This window comes from Babylonia areolata, chromosome 8 (genome assembly GCF_041734735.1).
Source record: "Babylonia areolata isolate BAREFJ2019XMU chromosome 8, ASM4173473v1, whole genome shotgun sequence".
NCBI lineage: Eukaryota > Metazoa > Mollusca > Gastropoda > Neogastropoda > Buccinidae > Babylonia > Babylonia areolata.
The window spans coordinates 28,898,945-28,915,161 of record NC_134883.1 but is presented as its reverse complement, the minus strand read 5'-3'; the positions used below and the strand labels follow the sequence as shown (position 1 = coordinate 28,915,161).

Sequence of the window (16,217 nt, the reverse complement as noted above, 5' to 3'; positions counted from 1 at the left end):
TCTTTCAACACTATCCAAACAGAAGTCTTTTGACACTATCCAGACAGAAGTCTTTTAACACTATACAAACAGAAGTCTTTTGACACTATCCAAACAGAAGTCTTTCAACACTATCCAAACAGGAGTCTTTTAACACTATCCAAACAGGAGTCTTTTAACACTATCCAAACAGAAGTCTTTCAACACTATCCAGACAGACAGATCGAAGAGCTGTCTCTGTTTAACTCTGTCCAAAGCCGTCTCTTAACACTATACAGACAGGCACAACAATGAGCCGTCTTCAATGCTACCCAGAAAGACACAACAAACAGCTGTCTTCTTAATGCCATGAAGACGGACATGACAAACAGCCGGGAGTTTGGCAAGGCAAGGCAAAAGGTTTATTTCTTGTGCACCCTGGGGGCATCCAAACATTACATATATACATACACACATACGTATCTTAGATATAACAATAATAATAATAATGGATACTTATATAGCACACTATCCCGAAATCTGCTCTAGGTGCTTTACAAAAACATTACATCTATGTTACATACACACCAAAATATGACTACACACACACACACACACACACACACACACACACACACACACACTGCGTACATACATTTTAACAATACATGTGTATCTAACAGCTACCCTAACACATATGCACACATAGGCAGGCACAAACTTACATAAACACACGCGCACACAATACACATTCATATACATGCATGTAGTTATGTACACATACATATGTATACATACATAGTCAAGCACAGCTAACGCAAAGGAAGTGGACCTGCCACAACTGAACTTACTGCTGAGGGAAAAGGTGAGTTTTGAGACGAGATTTAAAAGATGTGAGGGAATCAGAATGACGGAGGTTATCAGGGAGCTTGTTCCACGTCTTTGGATATACCATACAAACAATAAGAGTGATGTCAAAAGAACAAAGAGGAAAAAAAAAAAAAAACACCACAAAAAGTTGTCTTTTTAATGCTATACAGACAGACGCAGCAAAAAGCCATCTTCATAACCCTATCAGGACTGGCAGGCACAGCGACAGGGAAGTGAAGGGAAAACCTGCCTGCCAGCGCTGGCAGACTTGGCTTGTAAAGGTTTTAACATGAAACTGACCCGTCACACCCTGTAACTGACCAGTCACACACATATTTCACTTTAACAGTTGTCTAACTTTATCGGTTGTCTAGTGTGTGAAACTGACCAGTCAAAAACATCTTTCACTTCATCACAGCCATGTTCAATATGAAACTGAGTTTCAGTTCAGTTTCAGTAGCTCAAGGAGGCGTCACTGCATTCGAACAAATCCATATACCCTACACCACATCTGCCAAGCAGATGCCTGACCAGTTTATCAGTTGTCTGGTGTGTGAAACTGACCAGTCAAAAACATCTTTCACTTCATCACAGCCATGTTCAATATGAAACTGACCAGTCACACACATCTTCCACTTCATCAGTCGTCTAATAAGAAAATGGCAAGTCACACACATTCTTCACACACACACACACACACACACACACACTCACACGCAAGCACTCCCCAACACCCCTTAAAAACAGCCCATCCCCTCCCCCCTCCCCCTCATACCCTCCCCCCCACCCCCCCTCTCCCCCCATCCCCCATACAAACCTGAGCCCGCAGGACGTCCATGGTCTCCTCCTTCTCACGCAGGTCCTGCTGCAGCCTCTTGATGTGGACATGTTCACACGGAGACACACACACACACACACACACACACAAGCACTCCCCCACACCTCTAAAAAAAACAGCCCCTCCCCCTCCAACCCCCTTCCCTGCCCTCACATACTACAGCTTCTCAATACAAACATGTTCACAAGGACACAACAAAGCACTCCACAACACCCCCCCCCCACCTCCCACCCCACCAAATCCCCCCCACTCTTCCCCGCACCACCCCGTTCCCCACCCATACAGACCTGAGCCCGCAGCACGTCCATGGTCTCCTCCTTCTCACGCAGGTCCTGCTGCAGCCTCTTGATGCGGTCCTCCCGCATGCTGATGGCCTCCTCGGCCGCCACCACCTGGGCCGTCAGGTGGTTGATGGTGTCCATCTGCTGCTGCTGCTGAGAGCTGGACCGCATGCGCTGCTCCTGATGTAAGTACATACATGCGTGCATACGCATATATATACATGCATGTATGCACACACATACACACATGCATGTATATGTATGCATAAACACCGGCACGCACACACATGCATGCACGCACAAACACACACACAAACAGGCATGTACACACACATGCACACACAAACACAGGCACACACACACACGCATGCATGTTACGTGTGCTCACACACACACATATATACACACACACTCACATGTACACACACACTCACACACACGCACATGTACACACACACACACATACACACACACACATACAGGCATGCACACTCACGCATGTACACACATATGCATGCATAAAGCACAAACACACACACACACACACACACACACACACACTCAAGCACACATGGATACACACACGCACACATACACTCACACACATGCATATGTCCACACACACAAACAGGCACACACATACACGCATGCAAGCACGCACTCACACACACACACAGACACAAAAAGTTGTTCACACACCACACAAGTTTTAGTTTCCAGTTTCAGTTTGAAGAAGGAGTTCATCACACACAAACACACACACACAAACACACACACATGCATGCACACACGCACACACTCATACACAGCCGTTCGTTCACACACCACCCACGTTTCAGTTTCCAGTTTCACAAGTTTCAGTTCAAAGGTGGAGCTCATCAAACACACACATACACACTCACACACACGTACATACACATGCATGCACATATACTCACACGCATACACACACGCATGCATGCACACTCACACACACACACAAACACAGTCGTTCACACTCCATGCAAGTTTCAGATTCCAGTTTCACTAGTTTCAAGGAGGAGCTCATCACACACACACACACACACACACACACACACACTGAAAGTTTCAGTTTCCAGTTTCAAGGAAGCATCATCAAAGTGTGTCAAGGTTAACTCACTCCGGACAATGGAACGCTATAACAGTTTCGACAATTAAAAATTTGTCCTCGTTTTCCTCGTGGGGTAGCATAAAAATCGTAGCTACACCGGGCATTGTGAACGTGTCAAGGGTCAAATGGAAGTTCCTTCATGATGTTTCGGTGACTATACACTCACTGGCCAGCCATTGACCTTGGTACCCGACATGACAAGCTAATCTGCATAAGTATCGAAAATGGCGTTGTTGGGCGATACAAGTGAAAATTTTTGGAGCAAACTAGATCACGACAGTGGCTTTTTACTGCTGCTACAGCGATTGAAATGCTTCAAACTGAAGATTTCGACATTGACTAGGATGATGAAGACGTTGAATAAAGTATCTGCTGTGAAGAAACCTACCAGCAAGAAGATACTGACAGTGACTCAGCTTCTGAGGGCTGTGAAGAGAGGGAGGGGGGTAGGCGTTCACACAACGTTAGAAGAGGGGTCAGTGGGTCAGGTACAGGGAGTTTCATTCAGTTACTTCATGTTTTGTATTTTTTGTGATTTTTTTCCTAACCCTATGAAATGGGTTGTCTGCAGGGGAAAGCAAGGGAGAAAACTATTCATCAGGAGTGAGCTAAAGATTCACACAGCCTTTTACAGGCATCATCGGGGCAGTGAATTCATTATCCACTGAATCTGCACAAGAAGGCAGGGCCGTGGCCCAATTCTCTCCTTCCTTCCGCTGTTTTTGCCTTCCTCGACCTGAACTCTGGTACCCATTCACACCTGGGCGGGACTGAGGAAAAATCAGAAGTGCCTTTTCCAAATGGGACACAACTTTATGCACAAATACCAGGTCATGTACGCATGCTTGTGTATGTATGTGCGTAAAATTTTTATCTGTGAAAGTTTATTACCGTACAGGATTGTAATTTTGCTGTGAATGCAGGTTTGCTTCATGTATGTGAATGTGTTTTCATGTGAATAAATCAAGAAAACAAACAAACAAAAAGAAGCCTTGATTACACAACTTTTGCCACATACATGAAGAAATTCAAAATGCCCTGATCAGAGAGACACAGCCTGCACAATGTAAGACGCACAGAAGAGAAGTGGACAGCAGGTGACACACGACACACAACACACTACACACAACACACCTGCTCGGACTTGAACTGCTCAAAAGTGTCCAGCACTTCCTTGTAGTCAGACACCAGCTGGTTGAAGGACCGGCGAAGCTGGCTCATCTGATTTCTGCACACAAAACACCCTCACTGTCAGGCACCACAGCAGTCCTCCGACACCCCAGTGTTGATCAACTTGATCGACACACGTTCATCTGCCAATAAGCAGTCCGTGAGGTTCTGGGTTCAATTCCAGCTCTCGCCCTTTCTACTCAAGATTGAGCGGAAAATCAAACTGGGCATTGAGTCATTCGGACGAGACGATAAACCGAGGTCCCGTGAGCAGCACGCACTTGGCGCACTGAAGAAGAACCCACGGCAACAAAACTGTTGTCCCCTGGCAAGATTCTGATGGGTAAACAAATATATATTATGCATGCACTCAAGGCCTGACAAGCGCGTTGGGTTATGCTGCTGGGTTATGCTGCTGTGTCAGGCATCTGTCTAACAGATGTGGTGTAGCATGTTTGGATTTGTCTGAACGCAGTGACGACACCTTCTTCTTCTTTGTTCATGGGCTGCAACTCCCACGTTCACTCGTATGTACACGAGTGGGCTTTTAAAAACGTGTACAATCATTTTTACTCCGCCATGTAGCCAGCCATGCTCCGTTTTCAGATGTGTGCATGCCGAGTACGTTCTTGTTTTCCATACCCCACCGAACGCTGACGCCTCCTTGAGAAATGGAAGCTGAAGCTTGTTCTTGTTCTTGTTCTTGCTGCTTATAGTCCAGCTGACCGCATAGGGCCATATCAGGACTGTCAAACCATACAAGTGCTCAACCGCATCAACACAAAACTGTCAGATTTACAAAGAAACACTAAGACAAATCCACAAATGACAGTTTATGACACAGTATCCTAACCATTTAGCTCCTTATGGCAAATAAGACCAGGCCATGCTGAGGATGCCAGCCATTCCCCTTAATTCATCATCCCCAGACTACAAAAACATTGTAAAAAAGGAAAAAAAAACCAATACTTCAAGGCCAAACAAAACAAAAAAAGGCCGTATAAGCAAATAACACTGCAGAATGGGCAGCTAATACCCATCCCAGTGTTAACAATCTCACTACCTAATCGCCAGAGCAAAACAGTACGGACAGTACATCACAGACTGCGGAAAAGAGAAAAAAGTGTCAAAGCTTAGCTTGGAAAAAAGAAAGGGGAATGGTCCGAGAAGGCAGCCAGAAAAAGGAGACAAAAGTGAAGAAAGAAAGAAAGAAAGAAAAAAAGTCAGAAACAAAGAGAGTGATATAGAAAAGAGGAAATTTCTAGCACAGAATTTCCCAGAAGGCCGGGGATGCTGTTTACGCTGAAAGACCCCCAGCATCCCCACCCAGGGTGTGGTGTGGGGGCTTGGGGGTGGGGGGAGGGTGGGGGCTGGGGGCTGGTGGGGGGCGGGAAACTAAAGCTTTCGGTGCAGGAGGAAGAGCGACTCACTTGGTTGTGCCGTGGTCCTTCTGCTCCTCAGCCAGCTGGTTCTCCCGCAGCGACAGGGCTTGCTGCAGCTGCTGCATTCGGTGCTGCGACTCGCTGACCACCTGTGTGCTGTACGTCTCCAGCTCCTTCACTCTGTCAGCCCATCAACCAGTCAGTCAGTCAGTCAGTCAGTCAGTCAGCCCATCAAATCAAATCAAATCATACTGTTTACAGCCCAACCAACCACAAAAGGGGGCAATGTCAGGGATGAACATCCAACAGTTCTTGAAACCAGACAAAGAGAAACAGAAAATGATGCTTAAAAGTTGATTAAATCAACAGTAAAAAAGACCAATTCACCCAGGTCTAACAGAAAATGATGTTAAAAGGTTGATTAAAAAAAACAGTAAAAAAGACCAATTCACCCAGGTCCAACATAAAATGATGTTATGACTGGAAGCGTAAAGTACAGCCTTGTCACAAAGTCCCAAACCTAAACGGACCTCCATAGCACCACTTCACAGAGGCGTCTTTGGGTGTGCTGGTCATATCTCCTGACCAAGACTACAAGTGTCTGTATCTCTCAGGCCTGGTTGACGTGGGACATCATTATGACTGGAAGACTTGTCACAGATTACCAAACCTTCATGGACCTCTGTAGCAGCAGCATCCTCCTCCTCCATCATCAATTATAAAAAAGAAAATCCCAAATCAAAATATGTGGCTGTTCATACCATGCTCTCATGGTTTTGATACACCTCCATTTCCACACTTTCAGTAAGTCTTGTCAAGGTCTTCAGTGTCAGCAGATTCATGGGGGATTATTGTTGTTGGAAGGATGAGGTGGAGGTCTCCACTCTGGGGGAGACTCTCAATCAGTCTGGCTCTGTGACTCTTGTCATCAGTAGGGAGCTTAGTAGGTGATGTCCTTAGTATGTTAAATCAGAACAGGCACTACTGAACACCAATGAAATGACTCAGCAGGAGTGCAGGGTCTCTTTTGGTGTGTTGCCTCCTGGCGACCTAACATCAATGGTTCCCTATGGACTGCCAGCGCTGGGATAGCAACAAACAAATCCAGGTGTGGCTGTGTATGGGGGACTCGGAATGAGCATCATGGAAGTAATGCCACTGAAACGGAGTAGATGATGGGGGCGCAAAAAGATAAAAGAAAAAAAAAGATGTAACAATAATCTGATTCATTAAGCGCCTTTATGTGTAAAACATGCTCAACTCCCCTGTATAATGTCAAAACCAATTTTTGAAATGTGCATTTAAACACTTAAATGAAAATCTACATGCATAACCCTACAAAGCCATCCCACACTAAAAAACTCATTTATGTTCACACACACACACAAATCATCACACACTGCACAACATCCACACATTATTATATATCACCTTGCCTAAACAACACATTTCATCATACATCGCAATACTTAAATCCAGCATCAGAACAATACTCAAGAACCATATCACAGTAGTTAAAACCACTCCCAATTCCACAACAATCAAAACCATATCACAATAATCAAAACCATATCACAATAATCAAAACCACCCCCGATTCCATAATAATCAAAACCATATCATAATACTCAAAACAACAACAACAAAAAACCAAAAACGCAAGAAAAAAAAAAGAAGTCAGAAACAAACTACACTAAACAAGTCCCACCCCCCCCACCTTGTGTTCTTGGTTTCGATTGCTCTCTGAGCGGCCGCCAGTTTGTTCTGCGTTTCATGGACCTCGTTGATCAGAGTCAGGACCTGGGACCTCAGTGTCTGCACGTCCTCCGCATGGGTGGCGGTCAGGCCCTGGAGAGAGAGAGAAAAACGACGTCAAGTCAGCTTGATTGTCTCCAAAGAGAAATTCACATGTGTTTGTGTCAGCTCAAGCTCACAAGACAAACATAAAAAGGATATTTCTTGTCCTAAAAATCACATTTAAGGTCAACAAGAGAAATTCACATGTGTTTGTGATGGCTCGTGCTTGCAAGACAAACATAAAAAGGATATTTCTTGTCCTAAAAATCACATTTAAGGTCAACAAGACAAATTCACATGTGTCTGTGATAGCTCAAGCTCACAAGACAAACATAAAAAGGATATTTCCTGTCCTAAAAATCACAATTAAGGTTAACAAGAGAAATTCACATGTGTTTGTGATGGCTCGTGCTTGCAAGACAAACATAAAAAGGATATTTCTTGTCCTAAAAATCACATTTAAGGTCAACAAGACAAATTCACATGTGTTTGTGTTAGCTCAAGCTCACAAGACAAACATAAAAAGGATATTTCTTGTCCTAAAAATCACATTTAAGGTCAACAAGACAAATTCACATGTGTTTGTGTCAGCTCAAGCTCACAAGACAAACATAAAAAGGATATTTCTTGTCCTAAAAATCACATTTAAGGTCAACAAGACAAATTCACATGTGTTTGTGATGGCTTGTGTTTGCAAGACAAACATAAAAAGGATATTTCTTTCTTAAAAAAAAAAAAAAAGAAAAGAAAGAAGGAAAAAAGTTTCAGGTCAACTTTAATGTCTCCAAAGAGAACTTCACATGTAGTCATGTTAGCTCATACTGAATCAAAACTTCATCTGCTACACTGTTAAAGAAACAGATATGGCAGACCACATCTGCTTTAAAAAAAAGAAAGAAAAAAAATACTGTGATACTTCTTGTTACAACAGATTTCTGTGTGAAATTAGAGCCACTCTCCCAAAGGAGAGAGCATCACTGCAGTGCAGCACCACCAAAATTCTTCTTTTTTTTCTGTCTGCAAGTGTATCTATCTTCTTCTTCTGCGTTCACTCGTATGCACACGAGTGGGCTTTTAGGTGTATGACCGTTTTTACCCCGCCATGTAGGCAGCCATACTCCGTTTTCAGGGGTGTGCATGCTGGGTATGTTCTTGTTTCCATAACCCACCAAACGCTGACGTGGATTACAGGATCTTTAACGTGCATATTTGATCTTCTGCTTGCATATACACACGAAGGGGGTTCAGGCACTAGCAGGTCTGCACATATGTTGACCTGGGAGATCGTAAAAATCTCCACCCTTTACCCACCAGGCACCGTCACCGTGATTCGAACCCGGGACCCTCAGACTGAAAGTCCAACGCTTTAACCATTCGGCTATTGCGCCCGTCAGTGTATCTATCAAAGTGGATTATTCTCCAGAATTTTACCAGAGACATCCCTTCTGCTGCCGTGGGTTCTTTTACATGCACTGAGTGCATGATGCATAAGGGATCTTGGTTTATCGTGCCATCCAAAAGACAAAGTAAAAATCAAATAAAATACCCAAGCATAGCATTCAACTACCACATAAATGGAAAGCAGATTACTCTTCATCATTAACAAACACCCAAGTGTGACAGTAAGATTATTCCTCATCATTAACAAACACCCAAGTGTGACATTAAGATTATTCCTCATCATTAACAAACACCCAAGTGTGACATTAAGATTATTCCTCGTCATTAACAAACACCCAAGTGTGACATTAAGATTATTCCTCGTCATTAACAAGCACCCAAGTGTGACATTAAGATTATTCCTCATCATTAACAAACACCCAAGTGTGACATTAAGATTATTCCTCATCATTAACAGACACCCAAGTGTGACGATGAGGTTATTCCTCGTCATTAACAAACACCCAAGTGTGACATTAAGATTATTCCTCGTCATTAACAAACACCCAAGTGTGACATTAAGATTATTCCTCACCATTAACAAACACCCAAGTGTGACATTAAGATTATTCCTCATCATTAACAAGCACCCAAGTGTGACATTAAGATTATTCCTCATTATTAACAAACACCCAAGTGTGACGATGAGGTTATTCCTCGCCATTAACAAACACCCAAGTGTGACAATGAGGTTATTCCTCATCATTAACAAACACCCAAGTGTGACATTAAGATTATTCCTCCTCATTAACAAACACCCAATGTGACATTAAGATGATTCCTACTCATTAACAAACACCTAAGCATGACATTAAAGATTATTCCTCGTCACTGACAAACACCCAAGCATGACATTTAACTATCACCTGTTGTTGCACAGAGGATTCTGCCGTCTTTTGACGCTCCATCTGTTCCATACTGCTCTCGTGCTCGTGCTGCAGCTGCCGAACCCTTTCCTCATGCTGAGCCTGCAGGTGAGTCAGCTCGCTCGTCTGCAGGTGGATCTGCCCTTGTAACTGTGAGATCTGTGGCGCACCACAACTTATGATAGTCAGTCGTGTTCGACTATGACCATAGGAACAGCAGAAGAGGTAACTGTTGTCCCGATTATCTTGGCTAGAATCTGATTATTGTGGAGAGTGTCTTGCCCAAGTTACATCCCCACTCTCTTGGCCAAGATGGTTTTAGGGCAGTTGGGATGCTTTCCAAAGGCCAGCTAGCCCCTATGGCTGCCGCACTAAGAACTAGTGCAGTTTCGCCTCCTAGTCTGAGAGTCATAGTCCTTCACAAAAGACTAAGCTGTAAATGTGTTCCCACTGCAGTTGAGAAACCATTGATAATACAGCTCTCACTTTGCTGTTGGCCCAACTGTAAACTTATGTTAATCTGTGATAAAAGCTGAGTGTTGGGCACACCACAAACAGAATAGATCTTGCATCAAAGTTCGAGATGCAGCGGTGTAGATGGTTTGATTGCTGGGTCCTTGGCCCCAAGTATTTGTATTTGTATTCCTTTTTATCACAACAGATTTCTCTGTGTGAAATTCTGGCTGCTCTCCACAGGGAGAGCGCGTCACTACACTACAGCGCCACCCTTTTTTTTTCTTTTTTTTCCTGCGTGCAGTTTTATTTGTTTTTCCTGTCAAAGTGGATTTTTCTACAGAATTTTGCCAGGAACAACCCTTTTGTTGCTGTGGGTTCTTTTACGTGCTCTAAGTGCATGCTGCACACAGGACCTCAGTTTATCGTCTCATCCGAATGACTAGCGTCCAGACCACCACTCAAGGTCTAGTGGAGGGGGAGAAAATATCGGCGGCTGAGCTGTGATTCGAACCAGCGCCCTCCGATTCTCTCGCTTCCTAGGCGGACGCGTTACCTCTAGGCTGTCACTCCAAGTTCAATCCCCAGTCACATCTGGTGGGTTATGGGTGGAGATTTTTTTCCCCAATCTCCCAGGTTGATATAAGTGCAGACCTGCTTATGTTTGAAACCTGTTTGTATGTATATGCACGCAGAAGATCAAATGTGTATATCAAAGATTTGTAATCCATGTCAGCGTTCAGTGGGTTATGGAAACAAGAGTATACCAAGCATGCACACCCCTGAAAATGGAGAACAGTGGGGTAAATAAACAAAACAGTCATACATGAAAAATGTTACACGTGTGCGTGCGTGCGTGCGTGCGTGCGTGCGTGTGTGAAACCTGATTGAATGACGTACACAGGAAACAACAGATGAGCGCCCAGTGCTCTCTACCCAGGTAGGCAGCCTGTCATTCAAATGTCACCGTGCTTACAAAGCACTTAGAGCAGGTCCCTGACCAAGGAAAGGAGCTATATAAGCATCCATATCATCATCATTTTCATCATCATCATCATCAAGGTATGAGGTGATGCCCAAGGTGTGCATGTGAGCAGGCCAGGGAACATGCATGCACTGGTAACTTTGAGCACACGCCAGACATTATCCCTGCAATACGGGCACAACACCAGACAGAGAATGAGCACGCACAGCACGGATTTTTTTAACACGATACAGCCTACCCTCCACTGCAGCACTACCTATCCGTATGTGTCCCACTTGTGGGCGAGCTTTCCCGGCCTGGATTGGCCTCACCAGTCACCTCTGGACCCACAGTCACAGATCATCCATCTGACACTGAAGTCGTGGTCATCTTCGAATCCGATGGTCGAACATATGTGTGTGTGTGTGTGTGTGTGTGTGTGTGTGTGTGTGTGTGTGTGTGTGTGTGTGTGAGTGTGTCTGTGTGTGTGTGTGTGTGTGTGTGTGTGTGTGTGTGTGTGTGTGTGTGTGTGTGTGTGTGTGTGAGTGTGTGTGTGTGTGAGAGTGAAACCTGATTGAATGACGTACACAGGAAACAACAGGTGAGCGCCCAGTGCTCTCTACCCAGGTAGGCAGCCTGTCATTCAAATGTCACCATGGTTACAAAGCACTTAGAGCAGGTCCCTGACCAAGGAAAGGAGCTATATCAGCATCCATATCATCATCATTTTCATCATCATCATCATCAAGGTATGAGGTGATGCCCAAGGTGTGCATGTGAGCAGGCCAGGGAACATGCATGCACTGGTAACTTTGAGCACACGCCAGACATTATCCCTGCAACACGCGCACAACACCAGACAGAGAATGAGCACGCACAGCACGGATTTTTATAACACGATACAGCCTACCCTCCACTGCAGCACTACCTATCCGTATGTGTCCCACTTGTGGGCGAGCTTTCCCGGCCCGGATTGGCCTCACCAGTCACCTCTGGACCCACAGTCACAGATCATCCATCTGACACTGAAGTCGTGGTCATCTTCGAATCCGATGGTCGAACATATGTGTGTGTGTGTGTGTGTGTGTGTGTGTGTGTGTGTGTGTGTGTGTGTGTGTGAGTGTGTCTGTCTGTGTGTGTGTGTGTCTGTCTGTGTGTGTGTGTGTGTGTGTGTGTGTGTGTGTGAAACCTGATTGAATGACGTACACAGGAAACAACAGGTGAGCGCCCAGTGCTCTCTACCCAGGTAGGCAGCCTGTCATTCAAATGTCACCGTGCTTAGAAAGCACTTAGAGCAGGTCCCTGACCAAGGAAAGGAGCTATATAAGCATCCATATCATCATCATTTTCATCATCATCATCATCAAGGTATGAGGTGATGCCCAAGGTGTGCATGTGAGCAGGCCAGGGAACATGCATGCACTGGTAACTTTGAGCACACGCCAGACATTATCCCTGCAATACGGGCACAACACCAGACAGAGAATGAGCACGCACAGCACGGATTTTTTTAACACGATACAGCCTACCCTCCACTGCAGCACTACCTATCCGTATGTGTCCCACTTGTGGGCAAGCTTTCCCGGCCCGGATTGGCCTCACCAGTCACCTCTGGACCCACAGTCACAGATCATCCATCTGACACTGAAGTCGTGGTCATCTTCGAATCCGATGGTCGAACATCAGCGTGTTGTGTTCTGTGTTGTACTGTCCTGTGTTGTGCCTCATTGTACTGTATTGCATTGTACTGTTGTTGTTTTTTGCACTGTGTTTCCCTTGTACAGGATAGCTTATTGCACTGTATTGTACTTTACTGTACTGTACTGCACTGCACCATACTGTGCTGTGCTAGACCGTGCCGTATTGCACTGCACTGTACTGTATTGTACAGTATTGTATTGCACTGTACTGTACATCACCCTAACTGTACCAGTACAGTACTTATCATACACTTCCAGCACCACTAATGGGGGGAAAGGACCTTATCTCTACGAGGTGTAATAATACAATCATAGAAACATATATCATATTCATTTGTATTGCATTGTAATTCAAGACCATTCACACATGAAGATTCACCTTGTCCAAATTCTGGAAATTAATGTAAAAATTTTTTTTTCTTTTTTGTTCCCTATTTCATTCATTTATTTTTGTTGTGCATGCAGACGGGAGCAATAGCCGAGTGGTTAAAGCGTTGGACTTTCAATTTGAGGGTCCCCAGTTTGAATCTCGGTGACGGCAGCTGGTGGGTAAAGGGTGGAGATTTTTCCAATCTCTCAGGTCAACATATGTGTATATGCAGGCAGAAGATCAAATATGCACGTTAAAGATCCTGTAATCGATCCTGTAATCAATGTAAGCGTTCAGTGGGTTATGGAAACAAGAACATACCCAGCATGCACACCCCGAAAACAGAATATGGCTGCCTACATGGCAGGGTAAAAACAGTCATACACGTAAAAGCCCACTCGTGTGCATACGAGTGAACATGGGAGTTGCAGCCCACAAACGAAGAAGTAGTTATGCATGGATGGGTGCATTTTTTGGTGCGTTTTTTTTCTTTCTTTTTTTTAATTCTTTTTTTTTTCATGGGTCTGGGTGTGGATGTGGATACATATATATAGATAAACATCATAAATGTATATAGTCATGGTTTACGAGACTCTATGGCAAGTTATGTAAAAGTGTTCTATATATTATATGTCTGATTTTTTTTTTTTTTTTTTTGTAGTTATGTATAAAAGTGTTCTATATATTATATGCCTGATTTAAAAAAAAATTGTTTGTAGTTATGTAAAAGTGTTATGTATATTATACATCTGATTTTTTGTTGTTGTTGTAAAAAAACGTTGAATAAAAAAAAGAATATTTTTAAAAAAGTATTAAAAAAAAAAAGAAAAAAAAAAAGGACCTTACCTCCAACTCTTTGGCCGCCAGATCAGCCTGCAGCTTCTCCTCCTTCTGCTTCCCTTCCTCCAGCTGTTTGCGCAGCTGTTCCACTTCCGCCGTCACCACCGCCGACGTCTCCTGCCAGTCGTCGATGGTGGCGTTGGGGGTTCGACCCATCGACCCGTCTTGGCTGTTGTTGCCCGAGATGGGCATCTTGGTGTTCTCTGTCAACATCACACAAAATCAGTCACCTGTCTGTCAGCTTTGTGAGCTGCTTTGAGGGAGGGGGTGGGTGGTAGGGGGTGGGGGCGGGGGGGGGGGGGGTTGGAGCTGCCGTGATAATCCTCATTGTCAGCGGTGGGATTTTTGTGAGTGTGTGTGTGTGTGTGTGTGTGTGTGTGTGTGTGTGTGTGTGTGTGTATGTGTGTGTCTGTGCTTCAGGGTATGATTTGTTGATATGTGTGAGAACAGACATGAACATGCAGGCACGCATGCGTACACACACACATGCTCTCATGTAAGTGCCCATAATAATGCTTACACACACGTCCACACACACACATGTATGGAAAGACCTACAAATAAAATAAAAAAAATTGAAGACTACACATGCATGTTTGCACACACACACACACACACACACACACACACACACACACACACATACACACACTCAAACACATACATATGCTCACACGCAAATAATTGACTGGATATTCTCTAAAACTCACAAACCCACACCCCAACAGGAGTATGCACGCACGCACGCACGCACGCACACTTACACACACATACACACACACACACACACACACCATCAAATGGACCGTGCATCCACACCCATAGACGCACGCAAGCAAACAATTGTATGCACACTCAAACACACACACACACACACACACACACACACACACACACACACACACCAACACCCACAAAAACAGACATTGCACACACACACAAAATTGCACACCCTCTCACACACACAAAAACAACAACAACAAACCAAACCAAACCAAACAGCAAACAACAACACGCAGCAACAACCACACCACCACCTCCCCTGACCTGCGCCGGAGTCCCTGGCCTGAGCGAGGTGCTGGAGGGCGGCAAAGGGGTTGGTCTGGGTGCGCTGCAGGCTGTTCTTGGTCTCTGCTAGCAGGGCCTGCAGCTGCTGCTGCAGCTCCACCGTCTCCCTCCGCAGGTCCTGGTTCTCCCTCTGCATCTGCTGCTTCAGCTGCTGCGTCTGTCAGGACATAGAGTGACAGTGATGATGACGATGATGATGGTGATGACGATGATGATGGTGATGATGATACGTGGCGCTTCGGCTGCTGTGTCTGTCAGCACACAGAGTGAGTGATGATGACGACGATGATGATGGTGATGATGATATCTGCTGCTTCAACTGCTGCGTCTGTCAGGACATAGAGTGACAGTGATGATGGTGATGACGATGAAGATGACGATGATCATGGTGATGATGATATGTGGTGCTTCAGCTGCTGCGCCTGTCAGGACATAGAGTGACAGTGATGATGGTGATGACGATGAAGATGACGATGATGATGGTGATGATGATACGTGGCGCTTCGGCTGCTGTGTCTGTCAGCACAGAGTGAGTGATGATGATGACGATGATGATGGTGATGATGATATCTGCTGCTTCAACTGCTGCGTCTGTCAGGACATAGAGTGACAGTGATGATGATGACGATGATGATGGTGATGATGATATCTGCTGCTTCAGCTGCTGCGTCTGTCAGGACATAGCACCATACGGTGATACTGATGATGGTGATGACAATGATGATGATGACAATGATGACGATGACGATGATGATGGTGATGATGATGATGGTGATGATGGTTTTGATTTATCTGCTGCTTCAGCTGCTGCGTCTGTCAGCACACGGAGTGACAGTGATGATGATGATGACGATGATGGTGATGATGATGATGGTGATGATGGTTTTGATTTATCTGCTGCTTCAGCTGCTGTGTCTGTCAGCACACGGAGTGAGTGACAGTGATGACGACGATGATGATGATGATGACGATGAAGATGGTGATGATATGTGCTGCTTCAGCAGCTGCGTCTGTCAGGATATAGCACCATACGGTGATACTGATGATGGTGATGACAATGATGATGATGATGACAATGATGACGACGA

At 44.7% G+C, this 16,217-nt stretch overlaps 1 protein-coding gene across 1 annotated transcript in view; it reads right to left on the bottom strand.

Annotated features, from left to right (window-relative positions):
• LOC143284710 (uncharacterized) overlaps nucleotides 1-16,217 on the bottom strand; it is a 40,687-nt gene that overhangs the window by 11,409 nt on the left and 13,061 nt on the right. Inside the window, exons 6-12 of the mRNA XM_076591645.1 lie at nucleotides 15,109-15,286; nucleotides 14,068-14,264; nucleotides 9,735-9,893; nucleotides 7,349-7,479; nucleotides 5,680-5,811; nucleotides 4,214-4,307; nucleotides 1,954-2,127 (exon numbers count right to left, since the gene is read on the bottom strand). Coding sequence (XP_076447760.1) covers nucleotides 1,954-2,127; nucleotides 4,214-4,307; nucleotides 5,680-5,811; nucleotides 7,349-7,479; nucleotides 9,735-9,893; nucleotides 14,068-14,264; nucleotides 15,109-15,286 — 1,065 coding nt within the window. The remainder of the gene's footprint in view (nucleotides 1-1,953; nucleotides 2,128-4,213; nucleotides 4,308-5,679; nucleotides 5,812-7,348; nucleotides 7,480-9,734; nucleotides 9,894-14,067; nucleotides 14,265-15,108; nucleotides 15,287-16,217) is intronic.